Source organism: Centruroides vittatus, unplaced genomic scaffold, assembly GCF_030686945.1.
Source record: "Centruroides vittatus isolate TY-2023 unplaced genomic scaffold, ASM3068694v2 contig_1112, whole genome shotgun sequence".
In the NCBI taxonomy this organism is placed as follows: Eukaryota; Metazoa; Arthropoda; class Arachnida; order Scorpiones; family Buthidae; genus Centruroides; species Centruroides vittatus.
The window spans coordinates 637068-655877 of NW_027120714.1; the positions used below are offsets into that span (position 1 = coordinate 637068).

The 18810-nt window shown below is 30.8% G+C and overlaps 1 protein-coding gene across 1 annotated transcript in view; it reads left to right on the forward strand.

Moving 5' to 3' along the window:
- LOC136977207 (protein ECT2-like) overlaps positions 1 to 18810 on the forward strand; it is a 45669-nt gene that overhangs the window by 17559 nt on the left and 9300 nt on the right. The window contains exons 11-19 of the mRNA XM_067272675.1: positions 161 to 223; positions 2591 to 2798; positions 3980 to 4119; positions 5187 to 5375; positions 5445 to 5555; positions 6883 to 6979; positions 10397 to 10478; positions 11012 to 11090; positions 16480 to 16599. Of these exons, the coding sequence (XP_067128776.1) occupies positions 161 to 223; positions 2591 to 2798; positions 3980 to 4119; positions 5187 to 5375; positions 5445 to 5555; positions 6883 to 6979; positions 10397 to 10478; positions 11012 to 11090; positions 16480 to 16599 (1089 nt within the window). The remainder of the gene's footprint in view (positions 1 to 160; positions 224 to 2590; positions 2799 to 3979; positions 4120 to 5186; positions 5376 to 5444; positions 5556 to 6882; positions 6980 to 10396; positions 10479 to 11011; positions 11091 to 16479; positions 16600 to 18810) is intronic.

Here is an 18810-nt window from a genome sequence, read left to right on the forward strand (position 1 = left end):
TTTATGCACATACTACTATATATTAATTTTTATGATAAAAAGATATCAAATTATTTGGGAAATTTATACATTAAAAATGTATATTTAATTGATATAAAATTTATCATTTGAGATTATTGTGAAAGGACTTATTATTAACATTTTCTTCAATTATTTTCAGTGGTTTTGGGCCAGTATACAAATGGATGCTTGTGCCGACGAAGTAATTTATAATTTTAAACAGGTAAATTTTTTATATTTAAAAATTTTGTGAATTTACTGATATAATACATGCAAATATATACGAATTAAGATTTAAATCTCCATATATAGTGAGCTATAATGTCTTAATTTTTATCAAGTATTCACTCGAAATGTTTGCTCTGTTTGTGTGTTAAGTCTTACAAGCTGTGTTAAATTTATCTTCTGCCAAATACAGATTTTTAAACCATAGTTTTTATTATACACTATACAATGGATTTAATAACTGCTTTTTTTCCTGGGAATGAGGATATGATTTTTAAAAATTCTATAATACAAAAGTATGATTTCTCTTATTAATTTTAGCTTAAACAGTAGCCCCTTGTTATGTTGCAGATTTAGATATATAGTATTTTTCTTGGTTTCCCAAATTTTAAAAGCGTTCAAGTCGGTAAATTTTAAAATATCAATATCCATTGAATTTCTTCTCGAAACAAAATATGGAATTTTCTTCCTATTATTGTTCTTGAAACTACCACTGCAGGTGAAACAATAAATTTGTCAAGATCTAAATAAGAAGAACAAATGGGCAGATCAATTATTATTATTTGTTTGTTGGTTTTAAGTACTGTTTCCTCATATACAAGTTTCTGTGAATTCGAAATTTTACACCTTTTGTAATTTGACAGTATTGGATTAATTTACATAAAGGTGTGAAATTTTGAATCTACAACAAAATGTGTAAAAAAAAAGATTTCTTTATTTCTGAACAGAAAGTTCTAAAATTTTCATACCGTATTAACTTTATTTTGCTTTTTGTAATTTCATAAGTTTTGAAGTTCTATTATATGTTCGATATTTATTTTTTAAATTTCCAATTACTGTACATCAAGAAACACTTCCTGATGAAAGAATGCAGGATAGAGTTTCCATAGCATGTATAATCTGTTTAGTATATGCCCAGATTTTTATTACTCTGTTATATTGCGCCGCTAGATATATCACTTTTTTCTTTGTCTCCCGACAAGCGCGATATAACAAGGGGATACTGTATTAACAAATTATGTAAATAGAAATATATAAGCAGTTTAATAATACATGAATTCAAAAGTTTTATATAATGAAAAACAAGAAAAGGAAATCGACTAGAAATATGTTTTTTTTTTTAAATGTGCTTGGCAATGTTTGGATTACCTTAAGAAAACATTGAACAGATTTAGAAACTACACATGTGTTTTGTTAGTTGATAACTACAGGTGTTGCCTAATTGCTAGCTAATGTAATATTTGTTTTTTTAGTAAAATCTGTAATACTCAGTAGTTGTAGCAGACTTGTGAATGTTTATTGATGTAGGTTTTAACCATGCTTTTTTAGATGTAGATTTAATGTTCTTTTAGTTCATTTCTTCTCTCGTAAACACTTCAACAATGAGAGTATGCACGCTTGATTAGTACTTGGAATAGTGATTTTTTTTTAACAAAAAGGCTCAGAAAAATATATAGGGATGTTGTGGATTTGTGTGCTAAAATGAATTTTTATGGTCATTCAAAAGAAATTCATGCAAACAGATTATACATGCTATGGAAACTCTATTCTGCATTTATTCATGGGCTTTCACAAATTTCTTTTTATAAAATACAATAGAACAGGTTTGTAAGAAAGCGTGTAAACAAGAAAAATTTCTTAAAAAATGTTAAGAGAAAGAAAGCAAAATTCAATGCCAATCCAAACTCACACATTTCTACAAAGGTCAAGTTCTGCCACAAACTAACAAAATTTCCCTTTTATATACTAGATTATTTTAACAAGCTGATAGCTTTATTAACTGATGATATTGATTTGAATTCAATTTCATTTATTTGCCTAGATATTGACAGATATATTATAAATTTGACGAGGTTGATAATCAGTGATTCGAGATCATCATAATTTAATATTTCACTTTCCAGTTGATCGATATTTATAATATAGTTCAATACTCGAGATTCTGCTGTATTCTCATCTGCCATTCGTTTTTTGTTGTACCGTCTTTGTCTAATTCCTTTGTTTAATGTAGGAAATCCAACATGGATAATCGCAAATCCCAGATGCTCTCCTGGGTACCATCAAATTTACTTTATTTTAGCTGGTTTTTCACCAATTGGTTTTGCTCGGGAAGCCAAGTTTGGGTTTTGTACTTCCAATATTTTATGATAAGTTATATTTTATATTCAAAAACACATTTTAAACAAAATTTCAGTTAAATATGTGTTTAAACTAAACAAATCTAAAAAGATTTTGAAATTACAAGAAACTTTTGTACAAAAAAAGATACATGGAGTACATTGATTTTACTTCTTTTTGTATTTACTTTATTATTCCGAATTATATTTGTTAGTGATTTAATTCATGCAATTTGTTGTTATGTTAGGAAGAACAAGCAGCTTGTCACATGCCATCTCCAGCAATATCACATTACCCTAAAAGAAAGAAACTCGGAGATGCTGCTTATCGATTATCGTCGGATAAAGAAAATTCTCTGCAGCCGTCCAAATTACAAAATGCCGACGGAAATAATTCCACGATTAATTCGTCGACATTTGATGGCATATATTCACCGGATGTTTCATTTTCCATAGGTATGCTTTGTTTAACTACTAATTTATTTAAAATTATGTACTTTTTAATAATAATTTAAGAATTTATTTATCTAAAGAGAGTTTTTAATGGCATTCAATTGACACTTTTGATATTATATTAGGCTGATTTTAGGCTGTGTGTATATATATGTGCAGCTTAAAATAACCAAACTTTTAATGTGGTTATAATTTTAATATTTGTTAATACTTTTTGCCCAGCATATTTGCTAGTTTTACAGTAATTTGTTAGTCAAATATCTCTGTGCTAAGAGATTGTTATAAAGGTAATGAATTTCTTGACTAATTTATCTGATTTTAATCGCTTTCAATTGGATCACGTGTGTTGCAGTCTTTTTAAAAATGCTATTGAATAAGTCAATAGCTAGTTAGTAGTACTTGCCAATATTTGAAAGCACCACTTGGAATTTGAAGATTCATTAATATATATTTCCAAATTAAGAATACCATTTATGTCGTGTATTACTGTCACATACCAGTATATATTAATTGGTTTTAATTTTACAAGGATTATTTTTGGCGTAATGTAGTTCTTTTACTTTCCTGGTTATGTATACATAACAAGGGAAAATATTGGAATCGTATCAAATTTTACCCTTTGAGATTTTGCAAATCTCCATGTTTTGAGACTCCTTAAACCCAAAAAATGAAAAAATATCCATGTGTGTGTGTTGCGTCTATTTTGTTTAATATCTTAGAATGGAGTGAAAATTAAGAAATAAAATTTAGCATGGTAGCTTGTGTACATGGGCCATTGATGCTATTAAATTTTGGTGATGAAAGGTTGAGGAGGGGAGATAGATAGGGGTTATGTGTCATTTGTCATGTGGAGTTAGGCTTAATGAAGATTTTACTTGTTAGCATTTACAGACCTTTATAAAACTCATCTCTACCCTCAAAATGAAGTCCTTTGCTATTTTATGATGATTAAAAATATATAAAGTTTTTATAAGAAAATTTAGTAATAGATGGTGTCACACACAATTTGTTTTATTTATTTATGATTAATAATTAAAAAGTGATTTTAAAATAAAATCTCATAGCATCCAGGAAAGTTAGGCAACTCAATTTTTTTTTTTAAATGCTATTTGTTTTTAATCTAATTTTTTTATATACATGTATTTATGGACATTTTATATACAAATTTTTCTTTTATTTTATAGGTTCTCCTTTAGAAAATTCTTATTTAAGTCCATTAAAACCCATTGCAGATTATAAACTTATGACACCCAGGCAGCAAGTTTGTACAGAATTATTGCAGACCGAAACTAATTATGTTGGTATTCTGAAAACTATTGTTACGGTAAGTATGTGACTCGTATTGCCATTGAATACTACATTTTAAATAGTAAATACTTAAGTTTTTACTAAACTTAAGTATCGTATTTACTCGAATATAAGATGATCTCGCATATAGGACGAGGTGTGACTTTAAAGATCAAAATAAAGAAACTTAGATTTATTAATACAATTCTAATTTTATTTTGTTTAATCACAAATAAAATATCAAATGCACATAAATGCACACATTGTCCCACAAAAATTACTAGCATTTTAAACTTTAAGGAAAAATCTTGTAAAGTCGACATATAATTTGTTCACGTAAAGCTGGACAATCGGGAACCTTTTTTCCAATTATTAACAGTGGAATTCACTCTTCGTTGATTAAACTTAAGAGTTTCTTAGAATTCTGATTTCAAATATACATATGTTTTCACATGGGAATGAATTAAAACTTATATCGTGTTCCCACGTAATTTTTAAATTCAATTCAAAAGCTTTGCTTTTCCTATTGCTATTCATCTTTACTCCTGACAATACACAAGAACGATTTCAAACGATCCAGATAAAATACTTTTGTTTTTAAACACCAGAAGGTAAGAATCCAGTACAAAATGCGAATACACAGTTTACAAAAATTGTACAAAAATGAAAATAATCCTTCACTCACACGTATAGGACAACCTAGGTTTTTGAAGCAGTGAAAAATGAATAAAAACCTCATCTTATATGCAAGTAAATAAGGTATTTGTTATTTAAAATGAATGAATCAATAAATAATAATATAATTAAAGATTTTCTTTAGATACACTACTATTCAACTTGTTCATTAATTTACAATTGTTTGTGTGCATGCATGTGGTGCAACAAGTTTAAATGCAATGAGAATATATATATATATTCAGTACTTTGATAATTTAAGTATTGAATATTATAAATCAAAAACATATCATCTAATTTTTTCAGAAATTTTGCAGTAATGCCATACATTTTATAAAAATCTTAAGAATATCATAAATATATGATTTATTATTTAAATTATTTTCATAAACATTTTACTAATTTTTTCAATCTGTATATAAAACTAAGATGTTTAAAGAACCTCTCGAACAACCCGATCAAGTAGGAGGAACGTTACTAGACGGAACCGAATTGAAAATAATATTCGGAAACATTCCACCTTTGTACGAAGTACATACCAAATTGCGCGAAGATTTATATATTTTATTACAAAATTGGAAAGAAGAGAAAAGTGTCGGAAATATTATTCTCAAATACGTAAGTCTAATTTATTATTATTTTAAAACGTATAACATGTTATAATACATTATCTTTTTCCTCTGATAGTCTAAAGACTTTTTAAAAGCTTATCCACCGTTCGTTAACTATTTTGAAAAAACTAAGGAAGTGTTAATCCATTGTGATCAAACTAAACCGAGATTTCATGCATTTTTAAAAGTAAGAAGTTTTATTGTTTTAATTATTTTCTAAAGATAGTAAGACACATTATATGTATTTTCTTTTTATTAGAATTTGTTAACATATATTTATATATTTACGTAAAAGATGCAATTTGTTGTAATCTTAGATAATGTTGAAATCTGAGAATAGATTGACTAAAATTTGTATTTTGATTATGTTTGATTATTTTGAATATAACAGATAGAAAAATATTAGAAATGTCGGTAAACGAAAAAAAAAATCTATTTAAAAAATTTAAACCACAAAAATAATATTTGGTGGCAACAAGGGCAAGGTGGTTAAGACTATGGCCTACCATCCTGGGTGCCCAAGTTCAATTTCCACGAGTGGCTCTCTTAAAGTTTTCACGGGTAGTTAGTTCCATATATTTTGAATCCCGTCTTTCACATTGCCTGGCCACCTTCATCGTGAGTCTGTGATGGGTATGGAAGAAAAGGCCCTCTTAGCCAAGCAAGAATGTGGGGAAAAATTGTTTATGTGGATTATATATTTTCTAGAATGATATCCAAAATTGACAGATAAAAATAAATTGAAGAATGAAAATTTGAAAACTAAACCCAATGTAAATATATTAATGCAAAGAATCTTAAAAATTTGAAATGGCATACAGTTTAAACCAGATAAATTTCATAAAAATTTTATTAATAAGTCGCTTCAAATAAATAAATAAAACTAAAAACATGTTTTTAAACTATTATTACAAAATTTACATCAATCACAACTGTTTCCCATAAGTCTGTTTAGTTGGTTGTTAAAATTTCTATCTTTATTTTAGTTTATTCAAAATTGAATAAAATTAAAATGTAGTAAACGTTGATTACTACACTTAATTTTATTTTTTATATATGATTTTAGTACTAGTTTATATGAACTACTACTATGCTTACTAGTTTATATGACTACTATGCTTACATTTTTTTGTCATTGCTTTAAAATGAATTAACTTAATGTTCAAAAGACGCTTCTATTAAAGCTGGAACCAGCTGAAAGAAAATCACATCTTTTTCAGTACCACACCTCTTTATTAAGACAAATGCATTTGATTGCTTTTAGAGGCTTGCTTCAAGTTTTAAATGGATATAATTCAAACAGAGAGGAATCTCTGTTTAAACATTTGAATTATATCTGTTGACCTGAACCTGCGATAGGCCTCCGAAAGGGATCCAAAACGTTTTTTTAATAACAAGGTGTGGTGCTGGAAAAGGTGTAATTTACTTTAACATTATAAATTATTTTAATGTATTCCGATGATGATGTGACTAAAATGTTTAATTTGATGAATTTTATATAATGTTATTGTTAGAGGTGTCAGAGTAAACCCGAATGCGGAAGACAGTCGTTAGACGAGTTAATGATTCGCCCAGTTCAAAGATTACCCAGTATGATATTATTGTTAAATGGTAAGTTAAATTTCTTGTTATTTTGCTTAGAATTATCTATTTGCCTTAGAACTGGTTTGTAAGTTATAAGTAGTTAGACATTCCTATTTTATGAATAGGAAACGAAGCCCAGTAAACTAAGAAATAAAATAGAAAACAATTTCAAATTCTTGGATGATTTAAATAAAATGCTTGCTATGAAATTTAAGTACTAAAGACTTGCCTTTAACCTTAAATTATTCTTATATCTAAAAGTTTCTAAATATTTTAAGATGTTAAACAGATAATTGTTATATTAATGCTGGATATATAATATAACTAGATTAATGATAACCAATATATTTTATTTATTTTTTTCTTTACTTAACATACATTTACATGATATAACAATACAAGATAATGAAAGATAAAAATAGTAAAATTTGGTAAATATTTAGATTAACTACTTGCAGCAATTTTTAATAATAATAAAACATTTTCTTAAGATATTAAACCTTGTTATATTTGCAAAATATGTGCATTCATCCTTAGTCATTCTTAGTTGTATGAGAATTTTTGAATTTTCATTAATTAATTTGTCATGGTTCTTTGGAGTCAAACCAAAACCCGACTGATTGGCGACGTAAATGGTCTAAATTAAGAGTTCAAGTATTGTTTTAATTGCAAAAGAATCCAAAATTTCCAGATCTCGGATAACCTGAAGGGTGTTTAGTTGGTTGGCCAAAAACCGACATATCGATAGATTTTAATCTCTGGGATTGTGCATGCGAATCAGAAATAAACATGGTTAAACATAGGAATACACGGTAATACCATATTTTTATGGAATGACCGTATGTCGCAGGGCCTATCTAATAAAATCAGATATTTCTGTATGGTAAAAATTGGCATGCCAGTTTAAGTGAGGCTATACATCCCTCTCTAGAGGGTGCATTAAAAAAAACAAACGAGTTACGTCATGTAAAAATGAATGTTTTTATTCTAAAACTGTGAAACTGTCAGCATTACATCAAAAGCTACAATTATATGTTTAATTTTTACATTTTGTCTTCTTTCTAACTACGTACAATACTTGTGGAATTTCAAAAATGCTTTTCTTATGTGTATTTTATTGTTGTTTGATTCAAAAATGCAAAATTAAGCATATTAAATTTAACAAACTCACGTAAATTATCTCAGCTTACACCAATTAACATTGGCTTTGTGTGAAATTTGAGAGCTACTGTCAATAAGTTGTTAATTGTTTTATTGTCTTATAAAAGAAAACACTCTTACTGATTTTAAGTCACTCAAATTACAATGTTAATATTATATTGTACTCACAGCATCTATAAAATGTTTTTCCTTTAATGTTTAATTAACAACTAGTTCTGTTAGATCTGATTAATTTTATATTTTAGTTGAAATTTAATTAGCATGCTGGTAACCTCTGTTTTTATATGGCATGCCGGTTATTCTGCAAAAATACAATGCATATAAAAACATGAATAGAACAGGAAAAGACAAACAGGTTAGACACTACTATGAAAAGTCTATTGTAATAATAATTTTTTCTGTTTTGTTCATTTTGAATTCAAGCAAAAATTCATAATGTATTTTCTTAGCAGAATGTTGCCGTTGAGAACATATCACACAGGAAACACTTTCAGAGGAAAAAGGTTGGTTTATTGGTGTGAACGGATATGCATTTCGGGTTTAACGCCTCTCTTTAGTTATGAGATAGTGACAGTTAAACCAACATGACTTGTAAGAAGATATACACGTAGTTGAAAAAAGGAGGGGAAAAGGGAGCTAAAAATTCTTTTGGCTCCACACATACACATTAGGACAGTATAACATGTGTTGTAGGGTGTGAAATAATTCTGATGAGATGTACAGAGAACATAGACAAGATATGAGAGGTTAAAAAGAAGTCCAGAAGTTTTTCCCCTCCTCTCTTCAACTACGTGTATATCTTCTTACAAGTCATGTTGGTTTAACTGTCATTATCTCAGGACTGAAGAGGGGCATTAAGCCTGAAATGCATATCCGTTCACACCAATAAACCAACCTTTTTCCTCTGAAAGTGTTTCCTGTGTGATATGTTCTCAACGGCAACATTGTGCTAAGAAAATACATATAATAGAGAACAACAAGCAACCAAGATTTAAAAATTCATAAATTCGACTACGAATCGAACGTATTCAACACCATATTTGATTGCTACAATACTAATTAAAACATTGCCTAATGCAAATATGTGCGAAAAGAAATTACCAATTTTCTCTTCTCTTGTTGTTAAATAATTTCTGTTGTCACATATCTAATCTCATGCATTTAAAAGAAGTTCTTTTATATTTATGGAGCGAATGACTCATCGTTTATCATCATCTACAGAATCTATGATTTCCACTTAAATAAGAATCTAAGATTTCTGAGTTGTGTATCTGGGTAACTCCTGAAAAAAATACATTGCATTGTTTTCTCATAGGGATAAAAATTTCATGTTTTTTATAAGTTTGTAGTATTACATTGTCATTTTAATAGCTACAAAAGGATATAATTGCAACTTGACAGTAATAGTAAAGTTATTACCATATCGTGCGTACCGTAAATCTATGAATTAAAGAGATATAATGCTTACTAGATTTATATAATGTCGTATGTATAATTATTTGTATATAAAAGAAAAATATAATGATGCAAGATGTTTATTGGGAATTTCAATAAATGTAAAATGGTATAATAAAATGAACTGTAATATTAAGGAATACAAAATATTTGTAAAAAGCTGGACTAGTCCAAGTTTTATATGGTTTCTTATAAGATAATAGATTTTCAATAATCCAAATCCAAAATATTTCAAAGCATTTATGTTATTCGTCTTTATATGAAATCTCAATTTTATTTTCATGCGTAGTTATTATTGGTAAAATATAAAGTATTGATAATTGATCTTGTAATAAGTGATTCTTATCTAATTAAAGTCTTGACAAAGTTTGACGACATAAACTGTCAATCATAATCTTTGAATAGTTTAATATATCTAATTACAGTAGAGCATCAATTATCCGACTCAAATGGGGACTGGGGTTGATCGGATAACCGAAAAGTATGAAAAAATACATTATTAGTATAGTGTATTAGGCCTGGTTTAAATACTAGCCTCCCTTTCATGGTCGAGCCAGTGTTGCCATCTAAAACATGCAAAAATTTAACAAAAATAATATTAAAGTAGCCAAGACATAACCAAACATTGTAGCGCCACATCACTAGCGGACATTTGAATTTGCCGACTAGAACGCGGTCGGTTAACCGACAAGTCGGTTAATCGGGGGTCGGATAATCGATGCTCTACTGTATAATTGTTTAATAACTTAAATTTATTTTAATCTGTATGTATTTTGATGATTAAATTATTTAATTGATATACACTAATTTATTTAAAACCTTTTACAGATATTTTGAAACACACCCAAAAAAGCAATCCAGATCACGCTGCTCTACAGAAAGCAATTTTGTCTTTGAAAGAAGTTACAAAGTAAGTATCTCTGTGGGGAAGAAAATACATTTTAGTATCTACTATTGATATCTTTGCTTGTTGATCCAAATTTATGGATTATTAATTAATTAAATTCTAATCTAGAAATTTTGGACAGTGTTTGAGTTAGAATAAAAATTTCTGCTGTATGCTTTATATAGTGAGAAACAGTTTTTTTATTTTTTCCATTTGATTCATTTCTTTTTCCTCTCTCTGTATTTATACACCCACTTGCTACCTTATTGTGGGCCTTTGTGAACTCACAGTAAGAGAGAGAAAAGGCTCTCTTAGTGTCTTCAGAGCAGAAAGGAACAAAAATGAAAGGTAAATAAATATTTATTTTTCATTTTTGTCTCGTCCTTTAGGCATTTGTATATATAGACATTTTGTTCATAATGGTTTTTAAAGTTTTAAGTTTTGAATTTGAACTGTGTATAAAAATACAACAGAATTGTATTTTGAACAAAGTTTTGTTTTTAATTCTTAAATGAATAATCTTAATGTGCCATTTTTCGATTTGCTGTTTTTTATAGTCATATCAATGAGAATAAACGGAAAACCGAAAGTCAAGTCGTGATGTTCGACATAATCAATGACATCGAAAATTGTCCCGTAAGTACTTTTTTAAAGTTTGTCGTTATAAGTTAATGGTTTTAACTTGTAACTATATATTATAAGGTAAAACTATAAAATTTATCTTTGAAGTAACTATTTCCAAAAAATGTTACTTCAGTAGAGAATTACACGAACGATTGATACACAAAACTCTAGCTAAAGCCTAAACAGTTAAAATCTGCATAGCAATTTTTCAGTCAACGACAAAAATTTTATCAAGAAACAGTGTTCAAATACTCTTGTTTGTAGTTTGATTACTAGTAGTTACTCTGTACTAAAGCAAATTATGGAAGATGTTGCTAAACAAAACAAAATGCATTGTTTTCATTCTTTACTTTATGATTTATTCTCTACATATGCTTAAATTCATTATTATTATTATGTTGGGTTAAGTTAGATATACTCGGTTAACACCGGTGGCTAAGTACTATGCCGGACCAAAGTCAAGGCATAGTAACCAAAACAGAAATTAAAGAAGTGTATCAGTGTGTGTGTCTGTATTCAGGAATTTTCTCACAATATGACATGTATTCAATATAGTGGCCTTCTGTAGAGTGATATATGTGTTTCTATTCAATTCTAATGTGCCCAGGCTTTTGTGTAGTGTGTGTGGTATGACACCTGTAGAGGAGAGAACAACAGGTACAATAAGCACCCTATCCATCCTCCACAGATGCCTTATTTCTTGGGCGAGTTCTGTGTACTTGCTAATTTTTTCAGTGCATGCGTTTTGTATATTGTGAGTGTTTGGAATGGATATGTCTATAACGTATGTGATTTTATTGTGTTTGTCAATGAGTGTGATGTCTGGTCTGTTGTGGTAAATTGTTTTATCTGTGATTATGGCTCTGTCGTAGTACATTTTGTGCGTGTTGTTTTCCAATACTGTCTGTGGAATGTATTTGTAGTATGGTTCGTGGATGTCTACTAATTTGTGTTTCTTTGCAAGCTCTTGGTGTATTATATTTGCTACTTGGTTATGTCTGTGTAAATAATCTGTCTGTGCCAAGAGCTTGCAACCAGAGGTGATGTGTTGTATAGTTTCTGGCATGATGTGACATTTTCTGCATGTGTCATTTGTGAGTGTTGCATCTTTGAGTATGTGTTTTCTGTAGTTTTTAGTATTTATGACCTGATCCTGTATGGCAATCATGAATCCTTCCGTCTCCCCAAAGAGGCATCCCCGAGCTAACCAGCTGTTTGACGCAGTTTTGTCAACAGAATCCTGGGCCAGATCGTAAGGATGCCTGCCATGGAGTGCCTTTCGAGCCCACGATTGCTTAATGGTGTCTATGCTTTTTATATGTTGTGTTGTGTCCATATGATGTGAGTGTAAGTTTAATGGTGTGTTATTCGAGTCTGCTAGAGTTACTGCTTTATGTAATTGTGATGTTTCTTGTTTTTTGTAGAAAAACTCTCGCAGTGACTGTATTTGTTTGTAGTGAAGGTTAACTATGTCAATCAGGCCACGTCCGCCATCTTTACGTGGAAGGGTTAATCTTTCTGTGGCGGATTTAGGATGATGTTGTTTATGCTTAGTAAGTGTTGTTCTTGTTTTCCTTTGGAGTTGCTCAAGATCAGTGTGAGTCCAATGTATAACTCCAAAAGAATATGTGAGTACTGGGATGACATATGTGTTTATTGCTTTAACTGTGTGTTTTGCATTTAATTGTGTTCTGAGAATAGCATTTAACCTACTTTGGTATTCTTTAATTAATCTTTGCTTTATTTGTGTATGTTCTGTTAGTTTGGCCTGTTGGAATCCTAAATACTTGTAGAACTCGCCCTCTTCCATGGATTCAATAACGTCTCCATTTCCAAGTGCAAAATCTTCTTTCTTCAGGATTCCTTTTTCTATGTGAACTGTTTTGCATTTATCTAGGCCAAATTCCATTTGTATGTCCTTGGTGTATGAATGTGTGATTTGTAGGAGTTGATGAAGTTGTTTTTGTGTGGATGCATAAAGTTTTATGTCATCCATGTACATGAGATGTGACAGTGTAAACTGTGTTGTTTTTTTGTGTCTGATATTGTAACCATATTGCGTGTTGTTTAACATGTTGGATAATGGGTTCAGGGCTAAGCAGAACCAGAGAGGACTCAAGGAATCTCCTTGAAAAATTCCTCGCCTAATAAAAATTTGGTTTGTTTGTATGGAAGTGTTATGGGCCCTGAGATGTAGTGTTGTTCTCCAATGCTGCATAGTGTTTTGAAAGAATGCAATGAGTGATGGATGTATTTTGTACATGTGTAGGATATGTAGCAGCCAACTGTGTGGAACACTGTCGAATGCTTTTCTGTAGTCTATATATGCCATGTGTATGTTTCTGTGTTGTCTGTGTGCTTGCCGTAGAATGACTGAATCTATGAGTAACTGTTCTTTGCATCCCCTGTGGTTTCTACGACAACCTTTTTGTTGTTCTGTTAGAATGTTGTGTTCTTCAACGTGTTTGTATATTTTGTTTGCAATACAGGATGTCAATAATTTGTAGAGTGTTGGAAGACATGTAATTGGTCTGTATTGTGTGGGGTCTGTGGTATTGTTGTTTTTAGGTTTCATGTAGGTGATGCCCTGAGTAAGAAAATTTGGCATGTCTTGTGGATTGATGATGATGTGTGTTAGATGTTTAGCTAGTTCCTGGTGCAGTGATGTAAACTTTTTGTACCAGAAATTGTGAATGTTGTCTACACCAGGTGTCTTCCAGTTGTGTGTTCTGTTAACAGTGTATTGGAAATCATGTATGTTTATTTCAACACAGGGCATAGTTGGTATGTTGTGCAAGTTTCTGTTCTCCTCCTCGATCCAGCCTGCATCAGCATTGTGCGTGACAGCACTGGACCAAAGAGAAGACCAATATGTTGTGAGTTCTTCTTCTGTTGGTGTGCCACTGTGCTGTGTATCAGTGTTTGCTTTGTTATTAATTTGTCTGTAAAAAAGTTTTTCATTGTTTGTAAATAATTTATTTTGTTGTTTTCGTAGTGTACATGTTTTGTATCGTTTGAGTCTATGTGCTTTGGCAGCAAGTTTTTGTTTTAGTGTATCAATGTATTCTGTAATGCGTGTGTTGTGATGTTCATGTTTTGTGTGTGTTTTTATTTTCTTGAAAATGTTTTTGAGCTGTTTCCTTAATTTGGGTGTTATGTTGTTTTTAGTGTATTGTGTCAGCCTGCCTAATTGCTGTCTAATGTCATTTATTTGTGTTTCTATTCTTCTCTGCCAGGCAGGCTTGTGATAGTATTGTGTTTTCTGTGTATTTGTCTGTGACTGTATTTTCAGTCCATGGTGTGTCACTACTGTGACTGCCCCAGCATAAACTAATGTATGAATGTCTGCGAGTGTAGAAATTGAATGAATGTAGTGTGGTAGTAAGTGAGTGTTTACATAATTTAGTGTTTTTCCTACTTCCTTTGACGTGTTGATTTTTGGTATTCGTGGTCGTTGTGTGGGATCTGTACCTGTATATTTAGTGAGTGTTTCCTGAAATATAAGTGAGAGCGTATTAACTAAATTCATGTCTATGTTATCAGTGATGGATGAAGAAGTGTCTGTAGTATCATTAGTGGTAATTGTTGTATGTGTGTTATTATCAATGCTTGTTGCTGGATTATCCTGACAGGTTACATGATCTTCATTAATGTTAGATGTTTCTGTCTGTTGATGTATTTGATCAGCAACCTGTTGTTTGATAAGTTCAAGTGTTGTTTGTGGAATAAGGTTGTTGTGTATAATTGTTCTTTTTTGATCAACAACCCTTTGTTCGGTGACAGTGAGATGAGGATACTGTTGTGTGAATCTATGGTGTAGTTGTTGTCTGTATGCTGTCATGTTTGTTTCGAGTTTTGTGATGGTGTAATAAGTACGGATGATAAACTCGTTCATTTCTACTGTCCATTTCATCCGTTGGCGTGGTTTTCCAGCCTTTGTGGTCTGTGGATGCATTGCCACAGAAACACCAAGGCTGGGTTGGTTTCTCACATCTGTTGAGGGCATTGCAGTAGCCATGCTTGGGCCGGTGCTGCTTTCGCCACCGGTAACCAAGGGAGACTGTGACCTATTTTTCGAACGTGAGCCTCTGCCTAACCCACGAACGCGGACCTTGTTAACCCGGGCGACGTCCGAGCCGGTATCACACTTTGATCTAGTTATCACCATAGTAAATATCTCCACTGAATGTGGGTGTGGTCACTCTTAGCTTCATTTCTCCCCATAGACCTTACTGGCATGGGTGTCCCTACCAGGAGCTTGTGCTCCAGCCTGCATTGCCCTATGGATCAGTAAAATTACTGGGCTCTCCCACCACGACCAGGTGGTGACCACGGGAGAGTTATTATTATTATTATTATTATTATTATTATTATTATTATTTTTTTTTTTGTGTGATACTCTTGTCACAAAATGAAAAAAAAAAATAATTTGCTGAAGTCAATTTCAATAAATTGATTTTGATGTTTCTATTTGCTGTTTTATCTACAATCATCAAAAATTGTCAGGATTTCAACATATTTCACTAAGACGAAAAGGGTTCCACGATAAAAATAAGTTGGAAACCGCTGATGTAAACCAATAATTAATTTAGCAGATTGTTTGACAGTATCAAATGTTATGTATTTATGTTATGCTTTGTTAAACATTCAAAAAAATATAAGAATGTGATATAAATGATTATTATAACAATGGATGCTTGCAATGTGCATCTTTATTGCTAATTATTGAAAATAGACATTGGAAATTACGTCGGCAATTTTTGAAAGCACTCTGCAACCGTATATTCTGCAAACTCGTCAGACAGATGGTACGTACGACCACCCATCGGGTTAATGTTGTCGTGTGCACCGTACAAGCATCCAATGATATTAAGAATGCCATGCAGTACCGACATCATCGGTGCCTTGCCAGATGGCATTCTTGCTTTATCGGGCACTCCTGTGATGCATTATTTTCCAAACGCTTGGAATATCTGCACGTGTGTGTGAGCATCTGAAAGTTCACAAGATAATAAATTATTGTTATAAATATCAAGAGTTGATATTAATCCTTTAAAACTTTTTAGTACAAAACTATTTTTAATTTTTGTTATTAACCAATCTTAACTTCAGTGTGACAAATTACTTAAATGGATATAGACAAATTATTAAGGTTTACATTATTCTCCCTTTGTCATGTCAATTTTGAAGTAATGAATATCGATTACTTTTGAAGAAAGTATATGCTAAGAATCTGTTTGGATTCTTAGGAGTAACAGATGGTTTGTATGTGCCAGTCAGTATTGAACATTATGTGAAAGAATTAAATTGAATGTTTCTCATCATACTCCCATTAAAATATTGTTATTTTGATTAGATTTGAATTTCAAATTTAAAACAGAACTGTTTGTTTGAATTCTAGGCTCATTTGTTATCTTCACATCGTAGTTTTATCATGGAGGTAGAAGTTCAAGAAATGGAAGATAATTTTAATGACAAAGGTGACATAATTACCATGTTCCTATTTACAGATATGCTGGAGGTAAGAATTTTATTTATTGTCTTATAATAATACATTATTGCTTGCTTTTAAATAAAATAATTATATAAAAATATAGTCTAGTAAATTTCATTCAATATTGTTTGTAAAAAATTGATATGAACTTAACCATCAAAATACTGTAGTTCCAAAAGATTATCCTTTATACATAATACGACAATCATTTATTTATTGTGACATCGTCATAATGCCAGGTTTCAATTTTTTATCATAATTTTAATTTATTTAATTTAAAATATATGCTTTTCACTTCAAACTAGTAGTGGCTTGCTCCTGCACATCATACTTTTCCTGTTAGCAGTAGTCATGCTGGTCATCCGTGTAACTCCTCTCGGGGGGAAATTTTTTAATTGAAATCACGTGATTTATGTTGCATACCGGAAGTCACGTGATTTCAATTCAATCGAGGAGCAAGAGGCCTCGATAGTCAATCAAGGCTCTTGCTCCTAAGCTTTTTATATCTTGGCTTTCATTTATTTAACTCTGTTCTCAAGATTAAAGGACGGGCAGACTGATGACAGCAGGAATTTAGGACTATGATTTTTTCAAATTGCAGCTCAAAAACAATAAAATATTGAAACAAATATGATAAATATATTATTAATTTTTTTTGTACTTTTTCATCTATATATGTGGTGATTTGTGCTGAGACTAAATTGGCAATAATTGATAATGTTATTCATTCTTTAATTAAGAAGTGCATTTTTTTAGTTTTTGCTGGGTTTAATGGATTATTCAAATATACATTTTTTTAAGCTTGCTACAAATGATCCATGTAGTTCAGATTAGGCGAATGATCGATTGGCCATTCTATTTCTTGCATATCTACGATACTTCGAGAAATTTTTTTGTCTTGTGCCACTTATGTTTGTAAAATTTGTCATATAGAATACCAAGCCCTCATTTTGTTAATAATTAAATGTTAAAGTCGCTTTCATTAAAGATTATATTATCATCTGTCAAAAGAAAGTTGAATCAGTCGACTTTAAGATTGATGCCAAAATTGTAAATGTTCCAAAAACATTTCTTTTTCATATTAAAACACTTTCTGACATCTTAAAACATCTAGAGTGCAAGAAATTTAAATGTTATTATATCTGTAAAACAAGATGATAGCATGAACTATTGATAATCTTAAATTCTTTTTTCAATAACTGTAATACAATGTGTTTGTAAGCTTGTAACAAAAAATTGCAAAGATTCAAATATTACTGTAATATACAATATATAGAAATTAATGTGTGTGAATGTGTTTGTGGAAAGAAAGAAATTAGAAAATACTTATTAATGATACTTTTTCGTCCATGAACAAGCATTGTGGCTTAGCTGTATTATACTACGGGATGCGTGCAAAAATGATTTTAAAAATGTACAAGGGACATTCAGAAAATAAAGAACGTTCGCACGTGGCACTCTGTGAGGGTAAATTACTGCCATTGATACAAGGTCAATTTGTTCTCTGATGTGTTAGCAAGTGTAGACTTTCCATAATGGCAGACTTATTGTTACTGTATAAACTTGCGAGCACTATGTTTGCCTTTCCTTATTACCAGACTTATTACACAGTCACTCTGTAAAGTACTATTTTTAGTATCTTAGGAAACCGACACTAACTGCAGTCGGTAAAACTTCCATTAACCTAATGGGTACTTTACGCGGATTCGAGATTAGTTTGCCAGGCCTGGGCTTTTAAGCGTGCACCGAAAAATTAGTAATATAAATATCAAGTCAAATCAAATATCAAGTCAAATCAATAAGATAAATATCAAGTCAAATCAAAAAGTTCAAATATATTTAATTAGCAACTAGAATGTACTACGTACAAAATGCCAATAATCCAAACAAAATTTATTAACGAAATTCAACAAGTCAACCCGACAATAAACTCAGCTACTTAGCTTAACTTAATATTAATTCCCCTTTGAAAATTCGACAAATCAAATACTTAGAAACTATGAACAAAATCTCTTACTAATTAAACGTCTATCCATCACCTCACTATACGAAGAACCTATTTCCTCAATCCTTTCGATATCGTCAATCGAATTTCTCTTTAACACCTTGGATCGTCCAATTATCAATCTGGACTTCTATTAGAAAATACTTCGCTTTCGAATTCACCTCGCTCTCAAAGTCGCCTCGATTTGGAAATCACCTCCCTCTTCTTTGGTTAACGTACGGGTTTTATACTGT